This window comes from Microcaecilia unicolor, chromosome 6, assembly GCF_901765095.1.
Source record: "Microcaecilia unicolor chromosome 6, aMicUni1.1, whole genome shotgun sequence".
Classification (NCBI taxonomy): Eukaryota; Metazoa; Chordata; class Amphibia; order Gymnophiona; family Siphonopidae; genus Microcaecilia; species Microcaecilia unicolor.
In genome coordinates this window covers 94790011-94809934 of record NC_044036.1, presented here as the reverse complement: position 1 = coordinate 94809934, position 19924 = coordinate 94790011, and the positions used below count along the sequence as shown (strand labels likewise).

The 19924-nt window shown below is 41.0% G+C and overlaps 1 protein-coding gene across 1 annotated transcript in view; it reads left to right on the top strand.

The window, feature by feature from the left end:
* CACNA1E (calcium voltage-gated channel subunit alpha1 E) overlaps nucleotides 1–19924 on the top strand; it is a 786482-nt gene that overhangs the window by 624811 nt on the left and 141747 nt on the right. The window contains exons 24-26 of the mRNA XM_030206580.1: nucleotides 3532–3638; nucleotides 11364–11375; nucleotides 16350–16446. Coding sequence (XP_030062440.1) covers nucleotides 3532–3638; nucleotides 11364–11375; nucleotides 16350–16446 — 216 coding nt within the window. The remainder of the gene's footprint in view (nucleotides 1–3531; nucleotides 3639–11363; nucleotides 11376–16349; nucleotides 16447–19924) is intronic.

The window sequence follows — 19924 nt, the reverse complement described above, 5'->3', positions numbered from 1 at the left end:
TATGTGCAAGATTCTCCTTTGATTATGTGGTTAAATTCCTTGAACTTTAGCAGAGCAAGAATTCAATAATTCAACTTTATTTTGTTCCTCGGCATCAAAGTGTCACCTTCTTGACTTCTGAGGACACATTGTTAAAAGTGAACTAGTGTTAAACAATTAAAGAAAAGGTGGCAATCTAGATTCCAGGGCAATCGGTGACTTTAAGCTGCAAATTAAAATGGAGATCATCTCAAACCAACTGTTTGGTAGAAGAAAATGTGATGAACTTTTGGCCTAGCAGTATTAAATTTTGGAAGCAGTCGTAATAGTCTTGCTATTGAACTTTGCTTTAAGATAGGTTGTCTGGCATGCAGATGCTTTCCAGAATATCTTTATAATTGATTAATAATATGCTAGTTTGAGCACTTGCACTACCTTTCCTTGCATTTACTGCGTGATAGGTGCAAAGCCTGTGCGCTAACTGTTGGGAACTTTCCCAGAATTTTCTCATACAGTTACCACACAGTTTTGGGGATGTTGTATATCATATTGGCTCATGATCCAGGAAGCCTTGCTTAGTCTAAATGCCTGAGTAATAGGCATTACTTTAAATCAAAATTATTTTTCTTTTTTTTTTCTCTGTTCATATTGGTAGTAGGTAGCAGGAACTTTCAAAAAATAGAGGCACTATTATCTTTTAAAGGAATGAAGTAAAAATACAGATGAAAATGAGGAATCCTAAGGTGTCTTTCACTGTCAAGAGAAATATCTGATGTATCTTTCTGCTAGTAGTTCTGTTTTAAGCTAATAAGTAGGAATACACCTCTCTATTGAAAGTACCATGCATTCAGCAAGGTTTTGCCCATTACAGCATAAGACGCGTACACTTATTTTAAAATGAAAAATGCAAAACATCTGGCATGTTTTGTTTCATTTTGAAACAAACAAAAAATTAACAACAAAATTCTTGCTTTTTCCCATGCACTACTCATTAAAAAAACCCTACTGCCCACAAATAAAATGTAAATGAATCTATCTATCTATCTATCTATCTATCTATCTATATACAGAAAATGAAAAATGGCCCACTCTAGGGATGACAATTCAAATAGCACTCATGTAGAAATTGCCTTGTGGTAGTTCTGGCTTCAGTGTATGCTATTTCCCACACTATAAAATAGAAATTATGAATAGAATAGTGGGCGGGTAGTAGGCTTGCTTGGGAGTCATTGGACAGCACACATCCATCACCGTACACAGCACATTTACAGAAGGATTAGCGAGTGAGCCCTTATCACCGAGTAAATAGGTGGCAGTAAAGACTCAGGCAGTAATAGCCGCATTTTGCTTGTGAAATTAGCGCACAGCCATTAAAAACACCAATGGTAAAAAATGGCCTCAGCGTGCGGCAATCCCACGCACCAACACTACTGCAGGCCAGTTTTTACCATCGCTCTGTAAAAGGACCTCTTAGTCAATTAGAAGTCCTTTACTAAGCTGCATTAGGTGCTAACATGTACCTAATGCAGCAAAAATGGACTAACATGGGACATGCTAAAGCATCATGCATTATTTTTTACTTATTTTAAATTTTTAACCCACTTAAACCTAAGGGCCCTGTTTACTAAGCAGCGCTACAGGCGCGTTAACTTTTTTAATGCGCATTAACTATGTATGTTAACCATGTACGTGCCTACAATATCCCTCTAGGCACCTACATGGTTAGCGCGTGCGCTGAGTGTAAGCGTGCTAAAAACACTAATGCACCTTAGTAAACAGGGCCCTCAGTGGTTTACAATATAAAACATATATAAAATAAACATACACATAATCACCATTCACAATTTAAAATAATTAAAAAAAACTTAAAGTAGATCCACCTGATAAGAGATTTAATCTAATCTAATAAGATTAACACTGGGGTTTACTAAGCCGCTAGTGCAGCTGGTTGTGCGCTAGTGCAGAAACAGCCCATTCACTTTGAGTGGGCTGTGTTGGCAATGCCACACGGCAGCCACTATCGCGGCTTAGCTAACAGACCCATAAATGTATCAGGTGGATCTATTTAAGTTTTTAAAAATGATTTTAATCTAATAGATTTAAATGTATCAGGTGGATCTATTTTAAGTTTTGGGTTTTTTTTTTTTAATTACCAGGCCTGTACAAAAAAAATAGGTCTTCAATGCTTTCTGAAATTGCTGCAATGTCATACTGAGCCACAAATACTCAAGAAATTTATTCCCAAGCAATGGCCCAGTGATTGAAAATGAAGCCTGCCTAGTTTCTATATAATGTATGTCCATCAAAGATGGTATAGAAAGCTGTCATAAATTATTATATCGAAGTGATATTGCAGGCTTATACAACTGCACTGCTTGTGACAGATAGGCACAACAGAGCAAACCATGTTATACACCAGCATGAAAAAGTTTATAAAACACCCTATATTCCACTGGCAACCAATGAAGCTGTTTGAACCCAAATATTTTATGCTCAAATGTGCCACATCCAAAAAATCAGCCTTACAGCTGAATTCTGGATCACCTTTTGGGCTTTGCCACATGTTTTTTGTGATGCCTACATACAACACATTACAGTAATCTAATCTGGTCAGTATCAACATTTGTACTACCATTCAAAAAATCATATGTGCTCAACACTGGTCTTAACTTACTAATCACTCATTCGAAAAAAGGATGATCGTACTCCCTGTTCAGTCAGTTTCTGCATCAATAAACGTGCATCCCAAATCACGCCTAAACATTTAATCTGCTGATTCACAGGAAGCTTCACCTCTCCACCCTACATAACAAGGGGGGGGGGGGGGGGGGGGTAACCACTGCACCTCTCTCCCTGCCAACATAACTTCAGTTTTCATCATATTCAGTACAAAAATATTTGCTCTCATCTAGTTATTAATCTTCTCCCAACACATTCTATAACTAACACCTAGGGCCCTGTTTACTAAGGTGCTCTAGCGTTTTTAGTGCTCGCTACAAATTAGCGCGTGCTAATGCTAGAGACACCCATATATTCCTAATGTTTTTGGCGCGCCTATAGCACGGCTTACTAAACAGGGCCCCTAGTTTTTTTCACTAAATATTTGGGGGTGTTTTTTTGAAGGGGCATGTCAGGGGCAGAGAGTGGACATTCCTGCGTTAACCGGTTAGCACATCTACATTACCTTGCACTAACTGGTTACTGCACGGATAATTCAGGAACCCTAACTGCCTACAAATAGGTGGCAATAATTGCTTCCGTGGTAATTGTAAAAAATGGTCATGTGCAAATGGTAACATTAGTACATATTAAAATGCTATAGCCCATGTTTAAAAAGAACTGCTAAAACAAATGTGTGAAACTAAAAATACACCCAGTTATTGAGCAAAATTCACAGAAAAACAAAAACTGACTGAATATTTTATATGCGCGCAGTATAGAAGTGTTCTTTGCCTCTGTGTTAGTTTATTGAGGGACTTGGAAGGAAGTGTCTCTGGTTTCTGATTCTGGATATGTGTATTAACAAAGTGTACTTTATGTCATCTTCTATAGATGATAGATCAAGGTTTGATCCTGCATGATGGAGCCTATTTCCGTGACCTCTGGAATATCCTGGATTTTGTCGTAGTCGTCGGAGCTCTAATAGCCTTTGCTTTAGCGTAAGTGACTTAAAGTAATTCATCATCTTCTCTAGCTCTCTGTGTCTTGAAAGAAACAGTCAAAAGAAATACCACCTGCAATAGCAACGTCAGGAGGACCAATCAATTAAAAAAAAAAAACGCCAACAAACACCAGTATGGCAACCAGGATAAAATTTATTAGCACATCAACCCAACATGGCCATGTTTCAGTATTTTTCCTGCTGACCCTCTTGGAGTTGCCACTCCAAGTGATATTTCTTTTGACCGCCTCTGAATTGTCTCTCCATCCTAACAAACATAGGTCATGTCTCTACTTCTTTCCAATTTCTGAAGAGGTTTTGAAGAAATATTGTGACTTAGGGAAACGGCCCTCTGCATATGTTTGTAATTTCTCTCTCTTACCTTTGATCTTTGGGCCTATTGGATTCCTTGATAAATCCTTTTGAACTCTCAAAAGATATCATAACATAAACATTACAGGTTGGGGCTTCAAAACAGTGTTTAGGACCCTCATATAACAACATCATTAAGAGAAAAGATCTGCACACTGAGACACTGACATAACTTGGGAATCCAGCATAACCCTGATTGGCTTTCATGTCATCTTACTTAGATAGTAAACAGCTCCATCATAAAACCTTTATGCAATATCTTTAGATTTTATTTCATTTCTGTTGCCTTTTTTTCTATTCTTTCTTGTCATCTATACTCTCTCTTCTTTACTATTTTTTCACTGTTTGATTTACTTCAGTTCTATATCATTGGTCTATTGTTTTGCTTGTTGGATTTGCAGTTTAGAATTATTGAATCATTTCTGGAAAGATGGTGGAGTCCATCCATTCACTACCAATGTGTGCAAACACTGTCACTGTATATTTTTGCCACAGGACTCTGCAACAACGAGTTACTAAATGACTCCCTTAGGTCTAATTTTAAACATTTGGGGGAACAATTCTATAACTGGGTGCCTCCTTTCAGACACTGATACAGCATAGTGAGATCTTATTCTATAATGGAATTTAACCCCCCTAATTCTGTGAAAGTTACCAAAAATTGTGTGTGCCAAATTTGCACGCACAATTTAATTGAATAATGAGCCAATTAGTGCCAATATTGGCTTTTTAACAAGCAATTATTGGGGCTTATTGAAATTAACACGTATGTGTGTAAATTTATGTGTGTCACGGAAAAGGGGGTGTGGAAATGGGAGGGTCATGGACGTTTCAGGGCAGATTGTGGACCTGGATTCTAGTTACACATTCAATTATAGAATAAGGGTGGTTGCTCGTGTAAATTTAGTTGCGGGCATTTGCACCATGTTTTCGATGGTGCAAATGGGCATGCCTAAATTTATGCGTCACCTCTGCGCTTAAGCGCTATTGTATAAACTGCGCCTAACTTTAAGACACAGTTTATAGATTGCCACTTAAGTGAGGCTTTTTTTGGTGCCAGTTTTTTAGGTGTGATTTATAGAATTCACCCCTTAGCCCCCAGATTCTATATAGCGTGCCTAAGATGAAGAACGAAATGTAATCTTGAAAATAAAACATATTGATGACCAACCCTGAAGCAGAGACTAAACATGGTCCATGTTGGAAGTCTACGTGATTGTATTTAATATTTATACAGGTGAAGATATTAAAGTGGTTTTTAAATATCATTTCAGTTCTTGTCATATGATGAACTTTCCTTACCTGTAACCTAATCCACTCTGTCTCCTCTACCCTAACTATGTATTTCTTTTCTCCGGAACTGGTATCACCATTTACGGAACTATGTAAGCCACATTGAGCCTGCAAATAGGCAGGAAAATGTGGGATACAAATGTTATAAATAAATAAATAAATAAATAAATAAATTGGGAGTTTTTGTTATATGTTCCATTAAAACACTGGTATAACCTGGAGACAGCGCGCCTAATATTTACACACCTGCACTTAGACCAGACATACACCTGTGAATGCCTAAATTTAGTAAAGATGCACATAAGTTACAGTATTTTGTAAGTTACATGTTTAAGTGGGAGTCCCGCCCATGTGTACGTTCCCTTTGCAAATATGCGCTATGTTAGGTAATCAGGTATTTGGAGGACAGAGCTTACATACACTGCCAGCACTTAAGCAAGGAAGTGTACACTTAGGGGGTAATTTCAATAAATGGCATGAAAGTGTACGTGCTGGGATTATTTATTTATTTATTTATTTAGATTTTGCTTACACCTTTTTCAGTAGTAGCTCAAGGTGAGTTACATTCAGGTACACTGGATATCTCTCTGTCCCAGGAGGGCTCACAATCTGAGTTTGTACCTGAGGCAATGGAGGGTTAAGTGACGTGCACTGATTACAAATTCTATAATGGCAGTTCCGCATGGAATGCAAACACTTATGTCATGTCAAAGGCTGGTGTAAGTGCTCATGCATAACTGTTGGCAGTAAGACACATAGGTCTAGATTCTATATATCGTACTAAGATTTCCATGTGAAAATTGAAGTGTATTCTATAGAGTATGCTTTAATTAGGTGTACTTTATAGAATAAGCCTAAATTTTCACGCGGGTTATAGAATACACAGAGTAGCAGTCCAAGTGACTAAATTTAGTCGCGGTCTATAGCACCAAGTAACACCTGGTGTAAATCATGACACCAAATTAGACGCGGAGCGGGTGTATTCTATAACAAAGCACATAGATTTTAGAAATGCCCATGACCCGCCCATTTCATGCCCATAACCATGCCCACTTTTCAACTATCCTATGTAATAAAACGCACCTTCAACATTCTGAAGCTGACTGCATGGCTGAGGCATTCCTACTCTGTGTATCCATCTCCTGAATTGACATCACGTACTTCCGGGTTCGTCACAAGCAGAAGTGACCAACCACACAAGGTTTCTCGGCTTCAGAATGTTGGAGGTGCATTCTATTAAATAGGATTGGTCAGTTCCCTGAAGCACAGCCAGAGCTCAGCGTCCTGCACAATAACGCTCAGATACCAAGAGAGAGGGGGGAGCCCGATACCAGAGAGAGGGAGGGAGGGAGGGGGGGCCTGACACCAGAGAGGGGGGGAGGTATCTCTGTCACACACACACACTCTCTCTCTCTCTCTCTCTCACACACACTCTCTCTCACAGTCAATGTCTTTCTCTCTCTCACTCTCACACACTGTCTCTCACACACTCTGTCTCACACTGTATCACATTCACTCTCTATGTGTCACACAGTCACTCACACACTCTCTTGGTTTCATACACTCAATCTCACAGAGAGTCTGTGTCTCACACACACTCTCTCTCTCTCTCGCACACACTGTATGTGTGTGAAACACACACTCTCTCTCACACTGTGTCTCACATACACACTTGCACAAACTCTCATTCTCACACACACACTCTCTCTCTCACAGACACACTCGCACCCAGACTCACTCTCTCTCTCTCACACACACACATTCGCACATTCACTCTCTCACATACACTCTCTCAAACATACACATTCCGAGGAAAACCTTGCTAGCGCCCGTTTCATTTTTGTCAGAAACGGGCCTTTTTTTACTAGTATTACTTATATTTACGCACACCACATTACAGAATACGCTTAACAAGTAGTGCATATAAATTCTAATTAATACCAATTATTGCTGATTGGTTGTTAATATTCAATTATCAGTGCTGATTAACTAATTAAGTGATGCACATTCTTATGGAATACAGTTTGATTCCACATGGAAATATCAGCACGATATATAGAATCCCGGGAGTAACCCATAGAATTCTATAATCTATGCGTGTAACTGATAGGCATGCCTCTTACCTGCCCATGCCCCTCTCACAGCCAGAAGTTGTGTGCCACAGCATTCGCGCACAACTTATAGAATAAAAACTAAGGTCAACTGTGTGCAACTGCCAGTTGGTGTCAATTAATGCCAATTAATAATTAGCTGTTAACACCAATTAACAGCTGATTATTAAATTAAGTTGCACACACAATGTACCTGATTCTATAAATTGGGTGCCCAATTATGTAGAATTAGGGGGGGGGGGGGGGGGGCTAGTTCTAGTATTCTATACACTTCCATACCCAAAGGGTAAATGCAAGCACTTACATCATGGAATTGCCCTTCACATCATTTCAAAACTTTTGGTGCTGTGTCTAGTTTAAGCACAGTTTTCTAACCTCACATTTGTACTTTTCCCCCCTTGCACTATATCCTGTTGTTTGACATGAAAGCACACACAAACTTTATCTTTGAAAATTATCTCAAGAAAAATACCTACACACATTTAAACCTGCAAATTAGTGTAGGTAGGTTCCTGAGAAAAAAACCAAATGCATATGCCTAAAAGTGCAAAGTATGCATTCAAGTGCAAGCCTCTCCATGATCCAGCCCTTAAAATGCCTCTCCTCACACTGTGCAAAGTACACAAGGAGGGAAGTGTTCTTAAAGCTCATTTCTGTGGGTGTGATGCTATTAGAAAATTACCCTGAGAAAATTATAATTGAAAATAAATGTTAAGAAATCATGGGAAATCTCATGTGGTCTTCATAATATCATGAGTTTCCCCACATCCCAGCTCTCTCCTTTGGAGAGCATTAATGAAGGCAACCAGGTTAGGCACTCGGCTTTCTTTGAATATTAACCTCCATACAATTCTGACATGTGCTAATTACTAGGTTACACCTCTTGGGGGCACCTCTAAGTATAGGGGAGCTGAATAAATGTATAGGTCTACCTTTTGCACTTATAAGAAGATGTGTTCCTACGCTTGCTTTTGTTATGATGCAAAGATAATATGGATCTTTACAATGGTGTTAAGATGAAATGTTTGTCATTCATATATCTACATATGTAGGGGGTTCATTTTCAAAAGAGAAAAACGTCTAAAAAGTTGCATAAAGCAGTATTTAGACGTTTTTCTCACAAAAATGGCCAAATTGGTATTTTCAAAACCTATTTTTCAGAGTTTTTTTCAATGCTGTTTGTCTGCAGTGCATCCAGATCTCAAGGGCGCATGTTGGGGGCGTGTTAAGGGTGGGATTTGGATATTCGTAAGACCTGGACATTTTTCAGCCATAATGGAACAAAACAAAACCATTCAGGACTAAAACTAAGACGCTTTGAGCAAGACCTGTTTTATAATGAATAAGGCACAAATAGGTGCCCTAAATGACCAGATGACTACTACTACTACTACTTAACATTTCTAGAGCGCTACTAGGGTTACGCAGCGCTGTACAATTTAACAAAGAGAGACAGTCCCTGCTCAAAGAGCTTACAATCTAATAGACAAGTGAACGGTCGGTCCGATCGGGGCAGTCAAATTGGGGCAGTCTGGATTCACTGAACGGTAAGGGTTAGGTGCCGAACGCAGCATTGAAGAGGTGGGCTTTAAGCAAAGACTTGAAGATGGGCAGGGAGGGGGCTTGGCGTAAGGGTTCAGGAAGGTTGTTCCAAGCATAGGGTGAGGCGAGGCAGAATGAGCGGAGCCTGGAGTTGGCGGTGGTGGAGAAGGGTACTGAGAGGAGGGATTTATCCTGTGAACGGAGGTTACGGGCGGGAACGTAAGGGGAGATGAGGGTAGAGAGGTAGTGAGGGGCAGCAGACTGAGTGCATTTGTAGGTAAGAAGGAGAAGCTTGAATTGAATGCGGTATCTGATCGGAAGCCAGTGAAGTGACCTGAGGAGAGGGGTGATATGAGTATATCGGTTCTGGCGGAATATGAGACGTGCAGCAGAGTTCTGAACAGACTGAAGGGGGATAGATGGCTAAGTGGGAGGCCGGTGAGGAGTAAGTTGCAGTAGTCCAGGCGAGAGGTAATGAGAGCGTGGACGAGAGTTCGGGTGGTGTGTTCAGAGAGGAAAGGGCGAATTTTGCTGATGTTAAAGAGGAAGAAGCGACAGGTCTTGGCTATCTGCTGGATATGCGCAGAGAAGGAAAGAGAGGAGTCAAAGATGACTCCGAGGTTGCGGGCAGATGAGACGGGGAGGATGAGGGTGTTATCAACTGAGATAGAAAGTGGAGGAAGAGGAGAAGTGGGTTTTGGTGGAAAGACGATAAGCTCGGTCTTGGACATGTTCAGTTTCAGGTGGCGGTTGGACATCCAGGCAGCAATGTCGGATAAGCAGGCCGATACCTTTGCCTGGGTCTCCGCGGTGATGTCTGGTGTGGAGAGATACAGTTGGGTGTCATCAGCATAGAGATGATACTGGAAACCATGAGATGAGATCAGGGAGCCCAGGGAAGAGGTGTAGATTGAGAAGAGAAGGGGTCCAAGGACCGATCCCTGGGGAACACCAACAGATAAGGGGATGGGGGTGGAGGAAGATCCATGAGAGTGAACTTTGAAGGTGCGGTGGGAGAGATAGGAGGAGAACCAGGAGAGGACAGAGCCCTGGAACCCAAATGAGGACAGTGTGGCAAGAAGTAAGTCATGATTGACAGTGTCAAAAGCAGCGGATAGATCCAGGAGGATGAGGATGGAGTAGTGGCCTCTGGATTTGGCAAGGAACAGGTCATTACAGACTTTAGAAAGTGCTGTTTCTGTCGAGTGAAGAGGGCGAAAACCGGATTGAAGCGGATCAAGGATGGCATGAGAGGAGAGAAAATCAAGGCAGCGGCTGTGGACTGCGCGCTCAAGTGTCTTGGAGAGGAAGGGTAGGAGGGAGATGGGAGGGAATCAGGGATGACCTCTCCTTACTCCCCCAGTGGTCAGTGACCCCCTCCCAGCCCCAAAAATGTGATTAAAAACATTACTTACCAGCCTCAGATGTTATAGCCAGGTCCATTAGGGCAGCATGCAGGTCCCTGGAGTCGTCTAGTGGTTGGTGCAGTGCACTGCAGACAGGTGACCCAGGTCCTTCTCCTACCTGTTATACTTTTGGTGGAAACTGTGAGCCCTCCAAAACTCACCAGAATCCCACTGTACCCGCATATAGGTTCCCCTTTCACCCATAAGGGCTATAGTAGTGATGTACAGTTGGGGGTAGTAGGTTTTGGGAAGTGCTCAGCAGACAAGATAAGGGAGCAATGGTGAGATGTGTACCTGGAAGCATTTATTTGAAGTCCACTCTAGTGCCCCCTAGGGTGCCTCATTGCTCTCCTGGGATGTCTGTGTGGCCAGTCTGCTAAAAATGCTGGCCCCTCCTACATCCCAATGGCTTGATTTTCTACGTTTTTCATTTAAACATTTTTTTTTTTTTTTTCGAAAATGGTCAAAAAATAAAAAAAAAGTACAAAGCACAAAATCTTATTCAAAATGGTATTTTTTGGGGAAAAAAAAAGATAGACATTTTCCTTTTTTGAAAATGACTTTCTTTCCTATTCGGATTTTGAACATTTTGTTCAAAACATCCAAAGTCAGACTTAGATGTCATATTGAAAATACCCCTCTGTCTGTCTCATTCCTTTTCATTGTCCTTTCTTGTTTGACCTGTTTCATTTCCTTTCTCTGTTTTTGTAATTTCATTTTTCACATGACCTGTCTTCTTTACCTTGCTTCTTTTCATTCTTTCTGCGATGCTCTTGACTTCCCTCATTGTATTTCATTTCTTTTTTCTCATTCATGTTCCTCCTTTTTTCATATCTGATTCTCTCTTTATCTTTCAGCACCCGATTCTTTCTCTTTTGTATTATTCTTATCACCACTGTTCTCTCTGTAAATAATTTTTTGTCTCTTTCTCTCCCTTCTCTTCCTATGGTTTTTTGTTCTTCTCTACTTGTGATACTGCATTTCTTGGATCATCCACAGGAATGTTTTGGGGTAAATATTACCTTTTCTTCATTTTTAAGGTAGAACAACAAATAGAGGTTTTGTGTGTGTGGTGGGGGGGGGGGGGGGGGGAGTGAATAGTGGGGTAGTGTAACTAGAACTTTCTTATCCACAAAAGTAGGTTTTATGTAGGCAATATAGATGAAGGATGGGAGAAGTAGGAATGATGAGATTGTAATCCTGCACTGTAAAATATTTCAGGAAATACAAGATAATGTTCCTTTTGTTGATGGAGTGCCAGCAGCATCTTTCTTTTGGTACAGTACACATATGCTGTTTGCATTTCTATGTGTGGGGGTGATGTAGTAAAATGTACCAATTTATTCTACTTAACAGATTTTGTATAGAGCCAGCTAAATATATTTTTTGGCTAATTTACAAGTTCAAGCAAAATAAATTCAACTCAAAGTTGCCCCTTGCATTAATTCACTTAATAAACGTTAATTAAAAAAAGAATTCATAGTAATGAACATGCAAACAAATTATTATATAAGATTACAATATCTGCATTTCTTTTAAAAGTCATAAATATCTTTACAGAAAGGCTAGGGGAGAAAAAAGCATGGGTTAAATGTCCACAGAAGCCATTCCAGTCAATGTATACATTAAGATTTATATTGTTTAATTTAGATGACCGTTTTAGAAAGACTCAGTTTTATGTGTAGAAAGCTGGCTATGACAAAATTTGCCAGTCCTTTCAAAGCATAAAAATATGCACAGGCAGTGATCCTGCCTGTACTTTTATATGTGTATAAAGTATACATTTTCAGGGGCAAAGCTGAAGAGTTTCTAGTTTGCCTGTATACACTGCAAAGTCCAAAGTGTATGTGGGTAATACAGTCAACATACAGGGCTAGATTCAATACATGGCACCCACATTTTGATGCCGATAAAATGAGCACTGATTTCTACTCTATAAATGTTGCTTCGAGTTAGGTATCGTTTATAGAATAGCACTTAATGCTGGGAGTAGTTGCCTAATTTTGGGCATGAGGATTTATACCAACTGAACCCAGGTGTAAATCCCTGCACCTAAATTGGGCATGGATCCCTTGGGCATTGATCCCTTGGATTCTATAATAGTGCACACATTTTTAGTTAAAGCTTTTGGCTCACCCATACCCCTCCCATGGCCATACCCCCTTTTCAGTTGCATGCTAAAATATTTACACACGCATCTCTGTAGAATACCACCTAGTAAGATGCAAGCATAAATTCAAATTGTTGCCAATTAATACTAATAATTGATTATTAGTGCCCAATTATTGACACCAATTGACTCATTATTCAAATAAATTGTGAGTGCAAATTGGGTGTGCACAAAAACATCCAAATCAGTATTTTCAAAGCCCATTTTCCAGATGTTTTCCTATGCTGTTCGCCTGCAGTGCATCCAAATCTCAAGGGGGCATGTCAGGGGCATGTTAAGGGTGGGATTTGGGGGGGTTCCTGGGACATTTTTCAGTCATGATGGAACAAAACAAAAACATCTAGGACTAAAACCAAGACATTTTGAGCTAGACTTGTTTTTCGAATGAATAAGCCACAAAAAGGTGCCCTAAATGACCAGATTACCATTGGAGGAATAAAGGAATGACCCCCCCCCCCCATTTACTCCCCCAGTGGTCACTGACCCTCTCCCACCCCCAAAGATGTAAAAGAAACAGTACATACCAGCCTCTATGACAGCCTCAGATGTTTAGCCAGTCCTATTAGAGCAGCAAGCAGGTCCCTGGAGTAGCCTTGTGGTCGGTAGCACTGTGGAGAAGGGGACTTAGGCCCATAATCCACCCTGTTACACTTGTGGTGGAAAGTGTGAGCCCTCCAAAACTCACCAGAAACCTATGGTACTCAGATATAGGTGACACCTTCAGCCATAAGGGCTATTGTAGTGGTGGATAATTGGGTATAGTAAGTTTTTGGTGGGGTTTGGAGGACTCACCATACAATATAAAGGAGTAATGGTTAGATGTACCTGGTATTTTTTATGTGAAGTCCACTGCAGTGCCCCCTAGGTGACCTACTGGTCTTCTGGGATGTTTGTGTGGCCAGTCTTGCTGGCTTCTTCTACAACCCAATGGCTTGATTTTGTTTGTTTTTCAAAAATGGACCATAAAGATAAATGCACAGAGCAGAAAACATCTAGCAAATAGTCATTTTAAAAAAAGTTGTTTTTTCTGTTTCAAAAATGGCAATATTCCCCGCTTGAATTTTGGATGTTATGAGCAAAACATCCAAAGCTGGACTTAAACGTCATATCAAAAATGCACCTCTCTGTGTACTTACACCTCTTCTGGAGAAAGTGTAGACATAAATGAGTGCCTGCAACTGCTAGTTTGAATGTATACGTCACAATTTAGAAGGGAAATTATATCTGTACTCAGGGCCGCCGAGAGCCGGGCCCGGGACAAGGCCGCCCCCGGGCCCCCCCAGCTGAGGTTGCGTCGCATCGTGCCCCCCCACCTGAGGTCGCTGGGCCCCCTCCACCCGCTGCCTGTGCCGGGCCCCCCCTCCACCCGCTGCCAGTGCCGGGCCCCCTGATCTAACCTGAAGTGCCTTCATCTTCGAAGCAAGCAGCAGCGGCAGCAGGGCAGACCTCTCCTTCCTTCCCTGCCCCGCCCTCGCAGACGTTACGTCAGGCGCGAGCGGGACACGGAAGGAAGGAGTGGCCTGTCCTGCTGCCGCTGCTGCTTGCTTCGAAGATGAAGGTGCTTCAAGTTAGTTCTGTCCGGAACGATGGAGGGCAGGCGGGCCGGGCCCCCCCCCCCCCCCCCCCCCCCCGGCGGCCCGAGCCCGGGGACTCTTGTCCCCCCCGTCCCCCCCTCTCGGCAGCCCTGTATGTACTTTTCCTTTGTAAAATTGTTACTTTGTACACATGTACTAGATGCATCCACCTATACTGTTGGTTTTAAAATCAGCTCCAGTATGTATGGGGAGTTGTGAAGGGTTAATGAGAAAGGGTAGAAGAGGGAAGAGGCAGTTTTTGCATCACCCAAAAAGTGCCTGGCAATATTGCAAAGTCTATGCAATTATCATCTTCATGTGAAATATCTGAACACAGTGTTTGCAAAGTCTTCTCAGCCTTGCATTCTACTGTTTACAATACATTACAGTAGTAGTTTGATTTATGCAACATACTCTACAATTTCAATATAAAAGAAGAATTATAGAAATATTCAAAGAACAATAAATCAAAAAGTGTTGATTGCATAAGTCTTCACACTCTTTGTCGTAGTAAATCCAAATTAGTTTCATTCCAAAATAGTCTTAACAAGGCCCATAATAAATTAGAGCCTTTGTCTATCCAATCATAGTAGTTGAGCTGATTCAAATATTACTGGATGAAAAATCAAGCTGCTTTTGTTGCATGAAATCAATATGAAGCAAAAGTCTAAACATGCTAAATATGGGGCTGCTGAAAGAACTCCAGGATAAAGTTATTCAAAGGTACACATTAGGTGACGATTATAAAAAATTGTAATATGTTTGAATATCCCTTGGGGCACTGTCAAGTCCACCATTGAGAAGCAGAAACAGTTTAGCATAAGCAAGGCAGTGGCTCAATCAGGTCATCTCTCCAAAGTCAGTAAGCCGTGGATAATGGAAATGCTGAGGAAAGACTGTGAGGATTCTGGCTGAGATTGGGGAAATTGTTCACTATTCAACAATTTAAGATTACCTCACAAATATGGCCTGTATGGGAGGGTAGCAAGAAGGAATCCACTTCTGAAGAAAAGCCTCATAATGTGATGTATTGCACTACAAAGGAACTGTTTAAAAAAAAAAAAACCTGTACGCAGATGGAAGAAGGTTTGGTGGTCTGAGACCAAAGTGAAACTTCTTAGCCTCAAAGCCAGTATATCTCTACAGGTCAATCCAGCTATCTTTGGTATAGAGTGGCAGAAGTTCAAATGAAGGAAATTATTAAAAAGGCCCTCCAGAGCAGTGGATATCTACCTCAGAAGATAGGGGAGTGTTTACAAAGGGGCTTCCTCATTCCCTGGGACCCCTGGGAAATCAGGGCTGCTTGAGTGGAATTTATGCCACTGGTGTAATGTCATTTATGAATTTTGTAGGATTAAAGTATAAGGGTCAACTTTACTAAGGAGTTCTTTTACCAAGCTGTGGGAAAAAGAGCCCTGCGCTAGCAGTGGGGGCCGTTTTTCCCACATGCCAGGGTCCTTTTTACCGCAGCGGATAAGAACTCTTACCGCATGGCCATGTGACAGGGATCCCTTGCTGTCACCCATTGAGGTGGCGATAAGGGCTCCTGTGCTAACCCGGCGGTAACTGGGCAGCACATGGCAATGCCCGATTACCGCTGGGTTACCACCACGCAACCCAGTTCTGGGGGTTTTCTTTTTCCCTCAAAAATGGTGTGTGCTCAGGGCAGGACTACCGCCGGCGACCGTGTTGGGCCGGCGGTAGTCCCTGAAGAGCGAGTGCTAAGCCTGCGTTGGGCTTACCACTGCTCTTTAAAAGGGTCCCTGAAGAAGTTTGCTGTAGACCGTGCCTCTGGTGGTTAAAAGTCACCTAATAATAAGATAATCACTATTTATCCTATAGACATGAAATAGATCTATGAGGAAAATAGTGATGATCTTATTACCAGTTGACTTAATCATCAGAGGCACAGTTTAAAGTCACATTTGATGAGCAAGAATTATATAAGAAATATTTCTAGTCTTATCAACTGGGAAGAGAATTGGCTTCAAGGAATATTTAATTATATTTAATAAAAAGTCAGGTAAATCAATGTTATTTAATAGTGCTGTTCTTTCCCCTTTGGGTCCTAGAATTTCTCTGCCTGTTGAGTTCTGTGTATGTAAAATAATTTTAGTATAAACAACATGCTACAATCTGGTGCATGCATGTTTTCCTTGTCCCCCCCCCCACACACACACGCGCACACAAACAATTTTTTTCATCTGTTCACATTGCTTTTCTCCTCTCTGACTACCGCAGCAGCAACAAAGGCCGGGACATTAAAACCATCAAGTCCCTCCGTGTATTACGTGTACTGAGACCACTGAAAACCATCAAACGACTGCCAAAGCTGAAGGTAACACAAGTTCTCCTGATTTGGGAGTTTCTCCTCAAATACTGCTGAGATAAAGCTGGCAACCTGTGTACTTTAAGTAATGCTTCAAATAAGACTTTTCTTAGATGGGTGGCATCTACAAATTTTACAATTTATTTGATTCTGTTTCAGTCCCATTTGGAGGGTAAGGAGGTGTCGGGGCTCTATGATGTAGTGTTTATTGCACTCACTGACCGACAACTTTTCAAAATGATTGAGCGTGCTAAACTTAACAGAAAATGACCCCTCCCTTGTCCTCCGAGTGTAGGAGAATTCCTTAAAACAGGATGCTTATTTTAGAAGCACTATTTGGGTTTTAGATGTTCATAAACTAACAATTAAATGTTTATATTGCATAAACATCTAAATCCTGATTTTGCGACGTCAAGATATAAATGTCTAAAACTGAAAAGTGTTCATCTGGTAAGGGGATGTGGTCTGGGTGTGTGTTGGGCGGTAGTAAAGTGGGCCTAAAAAATGCATGTGTATTCCTCATTTCAGAAGGGAAATGCATGTCTATGTCCAAAAAGATCTACTTAAGGGTTACATCTGCTACCCGGGACAAGTAGGTTTTAGAAAAATGCTCATATTGAGCAGTTCTCCACTGGAGGGATTAGGGGAGGTCACCTACTGGGAGGTCCAGTAGTTGATTTACCCCTGAAAGTGAAAGAAACTGGAGAGGAATACTGTGCTCTGTAACAGCTTCAGGAAAAGTCAGTGTGTTTCTAAAATGGCTGACATACACATTCACGTTCTGGCTGTTTTATAATGTAAACGTTTTTGCTCCCATTTTGACCTATTAATATTTTGGAAGTGTATGATTCTAAAATGGATGCTCCTACCACATATAATCAGTGTATAATATCCATTTCTTCATGTATTTTAGAGCAGGCTCTAAGTCAGCAGATCCTGTTCGAAAATACTAGTGAAACTTGAGACATCCCAACCTGGACATTTCAATTCAGATATGTACCTGCTTTCTAAAATCCATTTCCACGTGTCTAATGAACCACAAATAGTCCTTGCTACAGTGTTTCCCTGGTGCAGCTGTGAGCATTACATTGTAAAAGATAAGAGTGTAGTATATGTTTGTTTTTTTAAAACTGTCTAGGCTAACATAATTTACCACTGTATACAACAATATATAGTTCAATATTTAAACTCTGTGTTGGTATTTTTTTGTTTTGTTTTGTTTAACGCTGCCTGCAGTGTAGTCTGTATCAAGTATTCAGGTCAAAATACAAAGTCTGCAAGATTCCAAGTTGGACTTGGCCTACCTGACTGTAGTTGTTGTAGTTTCCATATAAGCAGTGGAATTGTACATCACTACTTCCTTCTGGGCCTCCTCAACCCAACACTAGCCCTACCTTTTATGTTTCCTGGCAGCTTTCCTCCTGGCTCCACCCCTCCTATGTCACTTCCTCTTTGGGCAGGACTATGGGGCTTAAGGTGGTTCTGACTCTGTGAGGGAGTATTTTTAAGGGAAAGGGGCAGTATCCTATAGACTCCCTCACATACCTCCCCCCTCAGCTCAACCATGTCCGGTTGAGCACCTGTCATAGCAGGGTCCACTTCCTTAGACAAAAAAAAAAATCAGCATTGGTATGTTCCTGGCCTGCCTGATGCTTTACCTGATAGTTGAAGGGCTGGAGGCTGAGGAACCATGGCAAGATATGTGCATTCAGTTCTTTGTAGTCAGCCATCCATTTGAGGGGTGCGTGGTCCATATTGAGCAAGAGGTATTGTCTCAGCAGATAATACTGAAATATCTCCAAGGCCCACTTGACAGCTAGGGCTTCCTTCTTGGTCACGGCACAGTTCCTCCCCTTAGGAAACAGCTTACAGCTACTGTAGGCCACAGGGCGTTCTTCATCATCCACGTCTTGGGCCAGGACAGCCTCAAGCCTGACCTCTGATACATCCATCTGTACCATGAATGTGGACAAATTCAAATTGATGCACATTGGGAAGAATAATCCAAATCATTGTTAGGAGTCAGCACTCAAGAAAAAGATCAAGGTGTCATTGTAGATAATTCACTGAAATCTTCTTCCCAGTGTGTGGTGGCAGCCAAAAAAAAAAGCAAACAGGATGCTAGGAATTCTTAGGGAAGAGAAGCATAATAAAACCAAGAATATTACAATGCCTCTGTATCACTCCATGGTGCCATCTCACCTTGAGTATTGCATTCAATTCTGCTTCTCACCACAAAAGCTCAGATTGTAAATGTGAAGAGCCAAAACAATGGAGATTTCCAACTTAGAAATGATACAATTCTTCTGCATCAAACACTTAAAATATTAAAGAAAGGAGGAAAAAGTCCTCAGCTGGCTGTGGTTGTCAAATGACAATGTAATTACTTGCTGTATCAGAGATGCCAGCTATTTCATCCATACAGCTCACAATTTCATTCATTGGTCAAAAAACCTCCTTTATAGTGTAGAATATCTTTTGTTATGCTCTCTTCACAGCAGCAGCTTTATGAGACAGAATGTCCATAATGACTTAAGAGCACTGGCAGGGCGTGGTAATCCCCTGAAGAAGCCTGGGAGGTGAAACGGGTCCCGTAGGGATCGCCTCTGCTGCTTAAGTTAAGTGTTTTCCTGCTGCACATAATTAGAAGTATGGTTACAAGTACCTCTTTGACCAATTTCAATAGTTTTTACATGCAAATGAAAAATGTATAAAAAGAAAATGTTCAGCACGCAGACATGATTGTTGTGTGAAGAGAGTATAACAAAAGATATTCTACACTGTAAAGGAGATTTTTTGACCAATGAATGAAATCATGAGCTGTGTGGTTGAAATAACTGGCATCCATGATAGAGCCAGTAAGTATATTGTCATTTGACGATCACAGCCAGCTGAAATCTTTTTCCCCTTTCTTTCATATTTTAAGTGTTTGATGCAGAAGAATTGTATCATTCCTAAATTGGAAACCTGCATTGTTTTGGCTCCTCACATTTACAATCTGAGCTTTTGTAGTGAGAAGTAAAAAGTTGTTTCTCTACAATTGGTGGTTTTTGTCTTTGGTCCATTATAATCGGCGGTTTTCTCTGTTGATTTTTATTATTCAATTCTGGTTGCCATATCTCAAAAAAGACATAGCGGAATTAGAAAAGGTTCAAAGAAAAGCGACCAATATGTTAAAGGGGATGGAACTCCTTCCATATGCAGAAAGGCTAAAGAGATTAGGGCTTTTCAGCATGGAAAAGAGATGGCTGAGGGGGGATATGATTGAGGTCTTTAAAATCCTGAGTGGTGTAGAATGGGTAAAAGTGAATTGATTTTTCACTCTTTCAAAAAGTGTAAAGGCTGGGGGACATTCAATGAAATTACATGGAAATACTTTTAGACCAAAGATAATTAAGCTCTGGAATTCATTGCTGGAGGATATGGTAACAGCAGTTAGTTTATCTGGGTTTAAAAAAAGGTTTGGTCAAGTTCCTGGAGGAAAAGT